The 13682-nt window shown below is 39.2% G+C and overlaps 1 protein-coding gene across 1 annotated transcript; it reads right to left on the bottom strand.

Annotated features, from left to right (window-relative positions):
* Positions 1-1435: 1435 nt before the first annotated feature.
* Positions 1436-5719, bottom strand: LOC104083085 (mannose-binding protein C-like). The gene is given in 7 exon segments (XM_009586454.1): positions 1436-1596; positions 1599-1814; positions 3446-3535; positions 4166-4273; positions 5538-5558; positions 5561-5614; positions 5617-5719. Coding segments are annotated over 7 exon segments (753 nt in total).
* Positions 5720-13682: the final 7963 nt, after the last annotated feature.

Raw genomic sequence — 13682 nt, 5'->3', positions numbered from 1 at the left:
TGCAGATCAGCAGATAAATCATACTCTAGAAAATTCATACCCTTCACAAATTCCAGTAATTGCTTTTTTGCTGTACCTGTATAACCTGGTGCAGAGAAAAGAAATGTCATTACTTGCAAAGGTAGACATGGAATTAGGCAATGAAAATAACAGCTATAAAACAGATGAGCTGGGCACCAAATGCTCCTCTGTACAGATATGTTCCTATGTTCCCATGGGTCCACATAACTTGCCAGTGTAGACACAGTCCTTCTCTCAGGAGAGGTACTTAGCTTACATGTCTTAAATTAAGTGGAAGAGGAATTGAAAATCTTCTACTCTTCCATGGTCAAAACCTTAAAGCCTGCATGTAAACATTTTTCTTAATTGTCGAACTTTTAGTGTTGGGCTTTGTCGTCATGGTATTCACCTATTCTTAGTTAATCCAGTCTATAGTTCACCTTTTTGTAGTTCACCTGCGGTGAAAAAAGCTCCCATCAAGAAAATCGTAAAAGCCTATGGTATCGCTTCTCTCACATTAAGGACCTATTCACGTAAATAAGGCCTTTTGCTGTTTTTCTGCATGAGCTAAATGCCTCTTGGAGTACATTTTATCACTAGGCTTTTGTGTTTAAGACAAAAAGTTTCTGCTTTCTACTGCATCTAAATCTTGATCTGTATTTCCTGTACTTCAAGTGATGCCTATAGATTGTCAAAAAAGATCTTCTTGTTCTCTTGTGATAGTTCTACTGCACACAAAGCAATCTGGCCAGGCGTTTTACTGTTTTATTCCTCTTTGTAGTCACAGCACATTTCATTTTCCTATCACATGGAAAAAACAGCACGAAAATAGCCGAAACTTCAAAAAAGATATTATTTGCATGTCAGTAATCACTTGCATGCAATGGACCTCTGTATCCAGACGACAAATACCACTTTAGGCTCTAAGTGATCATTATCAGCCAATTTTAGAACTAGAGTAAAAGCGCACTAGGAGCAAAGCCATCACTAAACACTGAAATAGCATAGGACTGTATGCACTGTCCATTATTTACATGATAAAAGAACATATCAGAAGCAACATGTGGAGAGCAATCTCTCCAAGTCTACAGCTCAGCTCAAAGACAAAAGATATTAAAATTTTTCATTAGTTTCAAGATTATTAAAAAATGCTTCCCTCATGCTGCATTTATGAGGAACTCATAGCAAGGTATAATAACCAGCCTGCTGAGCATGCCATAACTTATTAGCCTTACTACCACTATGATAAACACAATTTAATTCATGATTGAAAAAATTAAATCTGTATTTTATTAGGATATTCAAAACTGAATGTCAAAGAGAAAACAATTATAAATACACTCTGGTTCTGGTTACTCCAGGCCACTGTTATGGGAACAAACTTCTATATCAACCACATAACTGAGAGCAAAAACTTTGGGCTTTCTTAGACTCATCAGCTCAGGAATTCACAAACAATTAAGGCACGTGAATTTGAGCAATTAATGTAATTCCTTTTTCCAGAGTCTTGTATTTTTGCACAGTCTTCATTTTTTAGATTATTTGGTTCTCCAGCATTCCAGTTTCTGTAAGTTACAGCCCCTCTATTCACATAATGAACCTGCCTTCAGTCTGTTCATCAGATATCCCCTTATAAGCCTGCTTTGAAGGTCTTATTAAGTCTTCTAAAGCTGTATTCTCAGCCTCATTCCTAGGAGAGGTAACTGCACTTCCAACTTGTGCACAAAGGGATTTTCCATTGTCAAAAGTATCTTCTTTTCCAGTTGAGACAAATATTGTTTTACCAATACTCTTGTTGTTCTTTAAAATCAAAGCTAGAAACAAAAGTGAACATAACTATTTTACCAAAAATTGATCATGCTATAGTTATTTACCCAGATCACAATTGTACTTCAGAAGTAGCTAATACCATCTATAAACAGACTATTTGTTGAAGTAGTAGGCAGAATCCGATAGAAGTCAAACAAAACAGACACCTGGAAATATCAAGCCCACACTTCAAGAAAACTGGAATTTCACAAGAAACTGCATCACAAGTCTTGTTCTAATGTTTTCCATTTCCAGTTCATATAGTATTACAGCTCTTGAATCAGGATCTGAAGGAATTCACACTCAAATTGCAAGCACGACAAAATAGCTTGCCAGGTTTCAATGCAAAAAATCACAGGTCAATTAAAATCATAGAAAGGAACTGAGCTGCAATTAGGAGATCTTCTGTAGCCATCAGCTTTATCACAGAAACCAAAGCTCAGGGACTGTAATGAAATTCAGGGTTTAAAGCAATAGAGCAGAAAGAGGAGACATAGGGACAGCTTTAACGAGCCTGGGAAACCGAGTATTTCTCCAGAAAATATAAATTATCTTAGAAGAAGTAGGAATATATAGCTCACATGTTTGACACGATTTCATGAAAAGCCAATGGAAAGTGAAGCTCTTGTTCATTTAGCAGATAAAACTGCTACCAACAATTCTTTTGAAACACAGTTGCTGTCTTTAATGGGCAAGTTATTTTATCTTATTGCTTTTAACAGGTTTCTGGGATTAGTGGGAAGGGTGTCTACTACCTTATAAGAATGATACAAAAACTAGGACATATGCATAGTTAAATTTTCCAATGCTCTTGTGCTATGCTTCTGTGCCAGGTAAAACCTCCACAATGATTTCAGACACCCTTTTCTACGGTGCTGATACATGAGCACAGGAGGACAAAAGGGAGATGGCTGAAGAGATTACTGCGGCCAGTTGTTCGGCCTCTCCGTGCTCTTCAATTTCTTGCCCCAATTTCAGGTTAACTTTCAGGCTTTATACACAACTATGGCTTCAAAGTTGTGCTTTCTCCAGGGAAGACACCCCCTTGGAAGGATGGCCAGCAGGTGTTGTGGAGCTATATGACTTTATTCGGCTGATGCTTGAAATGTGGTAGATTGCAGCCTGTGTGATTTCCTCCCAAGTTAATTTAAGAACAATGATGGACCTTGTGCTTTTCCTAGTGTGCCATTTGTACCAGGGCTAGTAGTGTGCTGATGAGACATTCTTTCAAAGTTTTCACACAGTATCTCTTGAGAAATTACTTGCAGCCAGACCCAGGCAGACAGCATCCCAATCCATGTCTACTCATAGAAAATTATCTAGAAGTGAGACAGTAAGAAAAATGTAATGCAATGCTTAAAGCACAAGCACCCAGAGAACAATACCTCACCCTGCAGTCCATGCAACAAAGCCCCTGCCCTGTATGTTGGCAAAGTGATCCTTAAAGTTTGGCTGGTCAGTTCAGGAAGGACATATTCAGTGAGACAGCATTTAATTAATGACCATCGCCCATGAGCAACACAAAAGAAATGTGTAATATTTGTTTCAAGCTACTGTTTTCAGTCCCTTGTCCAGAACAAGCATGTCCATCATTTTACCAGGCCAAAAAGAAAACTGATCAATGATTGGACCTTACCTTTTTTGTATCTACTTAGTTCCGCCTCCAAAACTTGTACTTTTGTTTCGAAAGCAGTTACTTGTCTCTGCAGGTCATCGGTTGCTACAACTAGGAGTTAAGGGTGTTATTTAGTAATTTATACTAAAATGACTACACAACAACTGTCTCTGAGATGCTTAGCTCTCCTGTAACCTGATGCCATGTGAGAGAGGTATTTGGTTTCCAGAGCAGAAACCACAGGCCACACTGGAGGTTTGTTCCATGGGAGTTTGTCCTACTGGGAGAACCTTATCCCTGACCGGGATGAATACTTGGGTGGGCTCTGAATTCTCAGGGCTGCCAAAGTCACCTTCTATTCAGAGGGAAAAGCCCAGTTCTCAAAGGCAAACCACAAATGTAAACATTTTTCAATGAATTAAAGTTGAAGTAAAAAACCCATCAACAGGCAAAGAATGAAAGAAAAAATGCTGTTTATAATATGAGATGGAGGGTTTGTTATTTCACTCACAGACAACAATAAACTAGTGACTCATCCCAGACATTCTTTTCTCCCAGTTATGTTGGTCAACTCATCTCCTATGTAACAGATGATTTATCTTTCTGCTCCTCACACTTCTGGAAATCACACCTTTCCTCAAATGATGTTATAAGAATACCAGACATTAACACAATATTTTTGGAAAGTATACTAAAAGGTTGAAAACAAGACTATAGAAACATGAGAAATTTATTTCTTACTTCCATGTTCTCCTTTTTCTCCTTTCTCTCCTTGTGGTCCTAAATCTCCTTTTATTCCCGGAGGTCCCACTTTTCCAGGAAAACCCTGTAGACCTCTCAATCCTTCTCCTAGAGCTTGATTTAAAATAAAATCGTTTAAATGTTTTCTAAGTTCTTCTCCCACTATGTTTTCTTAGTGCTTAGAGAGAGTACCAAACACTGACGACTTTCCCCCCGCCTCCGGAAAATAAAAACATCTCAGGAAAATTGAATCGTTCCTGTGGAAAGCTTCATTTGCTAGGAAATGCATTACTTCGATGAAAAATTCTTTACTACACCTACTTATGACACTGAAAATCCAATTAAATAAATGTTGTCTCATGTTATTGCAGAGGTATACATGCTCTAAACCCAGAAAGCCAATATACTTCAGCTGTAATCCAATCACGCATCACAGTATATGATCTAGAAAATTAGCTAAATCATAAGATTAAGTATACCTCTGAAGCACTTTGTTGAAACAGATAGTGCTGGCTTTACTTATTTCAACCATGAAATTGCAGAGGGCAATACTGAGGGTATGTGGACCAGAAAACGTCTATACAGAATATCAATATATGTCACTGAAATTTTATGTCAAGGTTCATACCGAGTAGTATTGATAATGATGGGAGTTTGCTTGGAGGTTGAAAAGCAATTATTCAATTCCAAGATGTGTGGTATACACACGATAACACAGACAGGATACGGTAAGAAAGTATACGATTCATATGTATTTATTAAGTGTTTGGACAGAAACTATGATTTGACAACTTGGGAGAGCAGGTGACTTGGTTCTACCACACGACAGAAAGCACTTGCTGATCTATTTGCTGTTTGCAGCAGTGCATGAACAAAGCTACCTAACTGACAAATCATGCCTTGGGGGAATTCTGTTGTTGGGACTTAATGAGTATGAAGCAATCAAGTTATGACCATCAGATTAGTAGCGAACTCTAGCAAGCATGATTTCTGGTTTTGAGAGCTGGGCTCTGGAAAAAAAAAAAGCAATAATCATTTAGTAGGCTATCGTAGGAACCTCTGTAAGTGATTCAGAGTACAAATGGTACAATCAGATTAAAATCCCATTACATCTCTGTTTTAAGGGCTGCTGTGAAAATGTATTGTATTTTTTAATTTATTAAAAGCCAAGTATCTAGAGTAGCATTATAAATGCAGAAAGCATTTTCAGCTTCCTGAAATTGTGCAGAGCCTACAAAAGGTTAATGGGGCAGAAGAAAAGGAGAGAAGTAAAAAGGACAAAATCAAAGAATGAAGGAGGCATGAAACAAGACTAAAGGGATGATAAGGAGTGTCAAAAATACAGTATTGCTAAATGGTCATAGCTCTGTACCTGGTTCTCCCTTTTCGCCTTGGGACCATCTCCTCCATCTCTGCCTGGTAAGTCATTGACCGCAGGAGCACTGCACTGCAGGAATAAATTTTCTCTTCAGGTTTATCTGTGTTAACTGAACTTGTTACCATCATTAGTGAAAGCCAAAATACCATGGCATTGAAAGGCAGAAGAAGAGTCATTGCTAAGTCCACAGATCTGTGACAAATCAAGCAGAGTAATTTAATAAATTTCTCCAGTTACATCATTTTAAAGGGTTGCCTAGGAAAGAGTTGCCTACATTGCCTAGGAAATACACTCCCATCTTCAGTCAAAAGACCAAGATCAAGGGATAGTGTCTGAACCATTTCATCTAGCCTCTGATTGTATCTTTATGTATGGAAACCAGAAAAGAAACAACCAAGCTTCTAAGAATCTGAAAATCTCAAGGTGCAACGAAAATATCTAATATAGCAACAGTCATCAATCTCACCGTGCTGCAAATCCGTTTCAATGTTTTGTTCATTGTATGTCTAAATTTAAAGCATTTCTCTTAATGCCAAATGAGTCATACAGTATTCCAGTTTGGGATGAATCCTGAACTCTCCAGCTATTGTGTTTCTGCTGGAACTCTTCTTTCCACAGCTATCAGGATTGCTGCATGTCTAAGCTTAGAGTGATTAAGCTGTTTCTCTTGATAGCATCTCCACTACTAGCAAACACCCATAGCTTAAAAGACAAAAAGCTTAAGTGCATTTAAGTAGTAATGATTTGATTGCCTCCCAATTTCTCCTTTCAGACCTTCTGTATTAATAAGATACATTTCTTCCTCAGTATTACACCTCAGAGCCGAAGTCCTCTTGGATCCCACATCTGCAATACTTTGCTGCCCTCTCTGAGCAGAAGAGCAGTAACAGGCAGTAACATCATAAGGTAAAGCTCTGCATGACATTCTGACAAGTTGACGACAGTAATTGTCCTTGATTTTAATATGAGGCTCAAATTTGAGGCAATCGTGTCCCATGTATTCTGTGTTTAACTCAAAAAACCAAAATTAAAAATTAAACTACCGCAAACATGAACTGACAAAGTTTTACAGTAAATAAGCCACATACTAAAGTCAATTGGCCTTATTTTCTCCCAGTTCTACCAGTCAAAATGAAAAACAAGCCTAAGGAAGCACCATTTGGTTGACAGATTGGGGTAAGGAGAGAAAATCAAATCCAGCGTGAATTTTGCTAGTCACCTCAATTATTTCTCTTTATTTTAAGCTTCAGAAAAGATTACCCACAGAGAGCAGCTTCCCCTGTCATGTTTCATCTGATAAAGCACAATATAAAGTATAATCGCTAGCATATTACTGTGAGAACATTATCATTAGGATAAAAAGCAGAGTTTAAGAAGCACCACTTTTCTATATACTTCTTTGTGCTTCCTCCATTAGGCTCACATCAAAATCTGGGGCAATGGCATACACCAAAATAAAATAAGGAAAAGTATTTAGCTAACTAGTATAACAAAACTAGAATCCTGGTTTATATTTCTTACCCAGCTTCATGGGCTCAAGCCAGTTCTTAACAGCCTTCTAAAGATTTCCTTCTGCTGAATTTTTATACTATGTTAATTATCCAATACCAGGGAAGTTGACATTGCTGCTGCCTCCCATGAAGGCAGCAAGACAAAGCTCAAAATGACGGCACAAAAGAAGAAAACTTGAAAACAAAATGTTAAGCTCTGAGAGAAGTCCGCTCCCTACAGGGATTCAATCTCACACTTTTGTTGTTTTTGCCTGCCAGGAGCCAAGATCTATTTACCTCCAAAGTTTTCCAAGTTGACCATCCCAATCCTTTATTCTAGGAGAGCCAAAGTGCCTGGTTATCTTTGGCAACCTGGTGGCAGGGTTTCCTAGCAATGAAATCACTTCCCAAAGAGACTAATATTTTGCACCAACAATGGTTTAGATAAAAAAGCAAAATGTTCCAAATTTCTCACAAAAATGAAGTCAATCTTAGGGAGCTGAAATAGAAAAAACAGGTTTTGCAGTCCATATTTATATTTAGAGAAGATGGAGAATTCCACATGGAGAATTACACTAAGTGTGGATGTAATGACAGTCCTCAGGTCCTAAAGCTTACACAGTTGCAGACTTTCTCAGCAGAGATCAGAATTAGGCCTTGAAAGATGCCATGAAACTTTTATATTTAGGAGGTAGCTAATTCTGGAGGTTCTATTTAAAGACACAGATCTCAGGTAATTCTTTTGTTCCTCCATAAAAACTGCTTTAGGACATGATTCACCCAATGCAGGTAACAGCAGGGAAGGGATCCTAGAAGAGGCAGCAGGGAATCCTTGTTCCAGACCTAGTCTTGGAAGTGACAGCTCCAAGTCATTAGCCCGAAACCTGAGAGTCTGACAGCACAGGACAGCCCTATTGAAGTCAAGTACTAGGGAAACTGCTCCTTAAAAGCAGATACTGCATTTATACAGAGAATACTCAGGGACAGAATGCTGTTAAACTGATAGATTATATCCTGCTAACAGTCCTCCTCATCAGCTTGCTGTGGTCCAGTAGGGCAGCCTATAAAAGTCCTTTCTAACCATGTCTGCACCTGCAAGGGTTGCACGGCCTCAGTATGGTCAAATACTTATCACAGCAAAAGAGATCTTCACTTAGCAACACCTTTACTTGATCAGTACACAGTGAAACTCTTATCGCACCACTGGCTTCCCTGACAGCCGGCACAACAGAATGTAGTAGAGAAGAAATGGAACAGAAACCTGCTGGATTTTTACCATGAGGACGAGCCTGCCAAGAGAAAAAAAAAAAAATCCCCTACATTTCTACTAAAAGCTCTAACTTTGTGCTTTATTTTGGGAAGAGGTCGCTTACTGGCTTATCTCTGTCTTGCACAATCCTAATGATTGCCTACCTCAATCTTACCACCCCTATTTACAGGTATTGCATATGACATTCTGGGAGTGAGCCCTTTGCCCTTTGCCTGGCCTTGGACAGACCTTGGCTGTGTTACAGTACAAATAAACAACCAAAAAATCAGAACAACTGCAGGCACTGAAAGTTTTGACTGCAAGTTTTTTTCTCCTTTATTCAGTCAATGGATTCATTTTTTAATAACCTAGGAGAGAGAAGGGTATTTGAGGCTTGCTTGACTGCACTGACTGCCTTTCCCGCAATGTACTCTGAATTATCCCTGGAAAAAACTTAGCCAACTCAAACATAGAATCATAGAATCATTAAGGTTGGAAAAGACCTCTGAGATCATCGAATCCAACCGTCAACCCAACACCACCATGCCCACTAAACCATGTCCCTAAGCGCCTCATCTACACGTCTTTTAAATACTTCCAGGGATGGTGACTCAACCACTTCCCTGGGCAGCCTGTTCCAAGGCCTGACCACTCTTTCAGTAAAGAAATTTTTCCTAATGTCCAGTCTAAACTTCCCTTGGTGCAACTTCAAGCCATTTCCTCTCATCCTATTGCTAGTTACTTGGGAGAAGAGACCTAGGTAGGTTTCCTTCGGAGAGGTGCCTGATAACTTTGTGATGTCTGAGGATACCTGAAGACAATCCAGTGGGGCCGGGCCAGAAGGAGCAGAAAGAGGACTTTTGTTCTTCTGGAGTGACACGTAGAGGCCCACTTGGCTATCCCAAGGCAAGTCCAGTGGCCCTAGATGCCTAAATTTTGTCACCTGACTCATTCTCCTGGTGCAACCCAGATTCCTATCTTGTGGATAGGAATGGTTAATAACAATCCTTTTCTTGTTGTGCAGGAAACCAGGTTGTGTTTATACGGCTGAAGAAGTGGAGAAACTTCAGCTCCAACACCTCTGTTGCACTCACTTGTTCCAGTGTTCCCTCATTTCTGTCTTTGTAAACAGGAAAGATGCTTGGTCATGTTCTTTTCCCTGAAAATGGATGACTAAAGATAAGCTACTGTGGTGGACTTCTCCCAGCACAGGCAGTGGCAGTGTCTACCTGTCCTGGTTTGCTTTAAGGTAGGGGTGTGATTCAGAAGAGAATCTCTAAATTATCCTCTCTAACTGTATTATTTCACCCATTTATGTTTAAAAATGGGATGTGAGATTTGGAAAAACAACATGGGGTGAAGGAATATATCTTTAAACTTTCAAGTAAATCACTTACTTCTTGTCTTCCTATAATGCTAGTGATAGTGATTAGAATAAACTTCTTAACAGAGCTTGCACTGTCCAGCTGGCTACGGTACCATTGTATGGACATGAAAAGTACAGTAGCAAGAATAGTGTGTGGGATATTGCCATGGGTAGCTCTGCAAAATTAATAACATAAAATATAATGCTGAGGAAGAGATGTCTTGGGCAATTCTGGTTGCAGAAAATTTCCTTACCCAGAGGAAGGTCTGTTAGACATCTCCAGCTGCAAAAAACAATTCAAACTCCACCCCTGCAGCAGTGTGAGGAGTGATTTTGTTCCCAAGATCCCATTTCTGGGGTTGTTGTTCTCTGATGTGGTGGTATCAGATAGAGATGTTGTAGGCTGTCAGGCTGCCTTTGTATCTTTCCTGTTCAAGAGCTAGAATAAATTTAGTCTCAGTAAAAATAAAATGAAATTAAAACATCAGTTCAGAGCAGTGCTATTTGTGAGCCATGATTTGATAAAAACATTGTAGAGCCAACATCATTAAACAGAGATTTGGGATTCGAGATCTATTTTTTTAAATAGGAAGCTGAAATTTCCACACTGACCTTTGCTATTTTGGCCAAGAACCAAATGTGGTATCTATGTACTGTCAACACATGGCATCCAGGGCTCATCTTTAACCTTGTAACCCACAAAAATGTCTGGTTTGTTGAATGTCTGTTGAACTTCCCTGAAGGTTGCTTGCCTGCAAAAGCAGAAGTATGAAGCAGATAGGATTCTCAGCAATTTCCCCAGCCCTAGGTTCTCGCCAGGTCAGGACACCATCTTGCTGAAACATAGTTTATCATACAGTAGAAATTTTACTAAGCTGTGGCAAACCCAGCATGTTTATATGCAGTATCCAAATGTACAGAACTATTGTAAATACCTGCATCAAGTGACAAATAAAAATCATAAGGGCAGGTGGCTTAGTATTCACAAATTACTAAATGTCTTTCTTCACTGGATTTGTAATTTCATTTTCTATCTCCTTACTTCTATACAGCCTTCCCTTCCTCCAGAATTATTTGGTTCTCCTGATTCCCAGTGAGTACTGAGTTCCTCACTATTTAGATCCTTGAATGTACCTTCTTTCTGCATATCATTCATTTGGGGGAACGGTCTTATGTCTGGCTGCTCTTTGATATATGGTGCAGCTCTCTGCAGATTTCCTTGGAGAAGCAAGCAGCTCAGCACGTGAAAACACTTGGCTTTTGAAGTTTCAAGCTTGCCTTTGGAGCCATCAGTTTTGAGTATTCTTCACCAGCAGCAATATCATATGGGAAAACCAGAAGTGGGAACTATATCCAATTATTTTCATCACAGCATAGCAGGGTGACAGCTTCTAGACACTTGCAAAAGAATATACGGCTAAAGCAGTGGATAGAAATGCACAGCTAGCTCATTGATTCACTTTGATGTCAGATCAACAGAGAGCTCTTATCCCCAAACCAGGAGTTTACGAAGTATTTCAAACTTTTCATTGAGACAACTAGCGTCAGAATTAGAGACTTTTGAAGAACAAAACCCTAAGAATAACCTTGTTTCAGAAAAACCTCAGACCAGGCATTATGGAGCACCATTCTTAATAGGTGCTCATACAGCGAGTTTAATTAGAGCTCTTAGAAAGATATGAAGTGGAAGCTGTCCTGTGCAGGATCTTTTTCTTCTGAATTAGTAGTGATTTATCCCTTGCCTGTGTAACCTACCATGCAGCCGTACTTCTGCACAGTAAGAAAGATGGAGCAGATCTGAGGCTCTTCATCGATTTCTTTTCACTTGTCAGCCTGCCACAGAGACTATGCAGATGAACAGTTGCTTCCTGTTTTGGGCTAGTATCCTGAGTCAACCCTCATTAATGATAAAAATCTTTGGATGTCCTGTGTCCACTCTGTATATTAAGAGCAAAGTAAAAGTATCAACTGCTTGTGAGAGATGAGGGAATTTATATAGCGGGACACACTAGGAGCAATGCCATAGTAATAACACAGATAAGTAGGAATAGGAATAATACTGTAATTATTATTACAGAGTCTCACCCTTCATTCATGGTAGAAATTAGACAGCATAAGCATCAGCATGTATAATACTCTGAGTTCATGTCTACGTATAAAAATAAAAACCTAAACAAGCAGATCCCAACACGTTTCCAGTGGACGTTAATTAAAGTCAGATATTATTTAATTTATTTTTCTGTCCTGGGCCAGGCAGCTGACAAACCAGGAACAAAGCAGAATTTTGTACCACCTTCCCCTCCCTCAAACTTTAAATGGCTGCATATTAGTCTGGACGTAAGCTTATAAACCAAAAACTATTCCTGTTTTTTATAAAAAACAGACTTTGCGGAGGTGCCGAGTCTGTACTTTGGAGTTTGCAAGACTGAGCATATAATCTTTACAGAATCTGTAAGAGAGTGAGACAGTTCTGAAGCAGACCAGACCAAAAAAACTCAAACAATCTGCTTAACTCAGGGGAAGTTCTGTCTGAGATTCAGACAAAGTTCACAATTCACACAGGATCCCTCACTCGGTGTACTGACTATTAAGAACATACATACCGACTTTCTCCTCCTCTTTTGAAAATTTGCTGACTGAGCTTCCTGTCACCTGAGCTAAAAGAGATCTGAGCTTTAAACACATGAGGTTCAGAAAGAAGATAACATCAAGATGCTATTCTTACCGTCCCTAGTCAGCTGTTCTGCTTTACTTACATTGTAAAGGTTTGACTATAAAGTCAAACAACTTCTGTCTTCACCTTCATAGAGATTTATGGGAACTTACCTTATACATTCCTAACATATCTGTGTATGGGCCATCCATCACTCAAAAAAAGTTTTTATCCAGCCACCAGGCCACTTTTCACCCAGCTTTCTGTTTGACTTCTGCAAAGAATGCATTGCTTAGTGCAACTGGAAAACTAAGCACAGTGTAAAATCATGACATCTTTATACCTTTATATATAAGAGCAGCTACAATCTTGTCCCAATATCAGAAGAATTAGGGACCTAGAGAGACAGAGGATTTCACAGGGGTTTTTTCTGCTCCACCATACCCAGATACAAAGATAAATTATGGTGCTTCATCATAAAACTACAGTTTACACCTCGATATTTACTCAAGTGAATCAAACAAAAAAATATGCTGATGCTTACATGGGTATATGGTGCCAAACTGTCCAGTGCTATATTGCTCTGTGCAAGAAGTGGTTAAATCTTGCCATCAAAAAGTAACAAAACAAAAATAAATGCCTTTCATGCAAAGTTCAGAGCACATAATCTAACTATTGGGCTAATGGGGTCTATAGACTAATGGGGAATTTCTGCCCTTCATTCATCTTGGAGGAATAGGAACCTTCTCACTCTTTTCCTTTGCTTTTCTTTCATCCACTGTACATGAAACATGAATGGAATGGGATTATTTTCTGTTCCGACAGCTTCAAACACAGGCCTTTTCTTGATGCTTAAGGGCTTATAAAACACCATGTCTGATTTTCCAGCTTTTCACTCTAGTTGCAATAGAAGATGCAGAATGGCATCTTTTGCCAAAGTTGGATGAGTTGTTCACATTTGACAACTGATCGGTCAAGTAAAGACTTCGAGGGTTTTCTTCATGTTGCAACAAAAATTTGTGAAGCAAAGGCCTCTGCAAGCACACAACAGCTGAGATTCACATACAGTTGAAGTATCACAAGCTGTAAACACATTTTGCTTCTCAATTTAAGTGTACGTTGAGAAATGTTTTGTGAAGATTCAACTAGATCAGGTTGCTCAGAGCCCCACCAAACTTGACCTTGAATGTTTCCAGGGATGGGGCACCTCCCACCTCTCTGGGCAACCTGTGCCAGTGTTTCACCACCCTTGTTGTAAAAAATTTCTTCCTTATATCTAGTCTAAACCTACCCTCTTTTAGTTTAAAACCATTCCCCCTTGTCCTGTTGCAACAAGCCCTGTTAAGCAGTTCGACCCCATCTTTCTTATAAGCCCCCTTTA

Source organism: Fulmarus glacialis, unplaced genomic scaffold (genome assembly GCF_000690835.1).
Source record: "Fulmarus glacialis isolate BGI_N327 unplaced genomic scaffold, ASM69083v1 scaffold13170, whole genome shotgun sequence".
NCBI lineage: Eukaryota > Metazoa > Chordata > Aves > Procellariiformes > Procellariidae > Fulmarus > Fulmarus glacialis.
The sequence above is the reverse complement of the archived record's forward strand: the minus strand, read 5'-3'. Positions and strand labels throughout refer to the sequence as shown.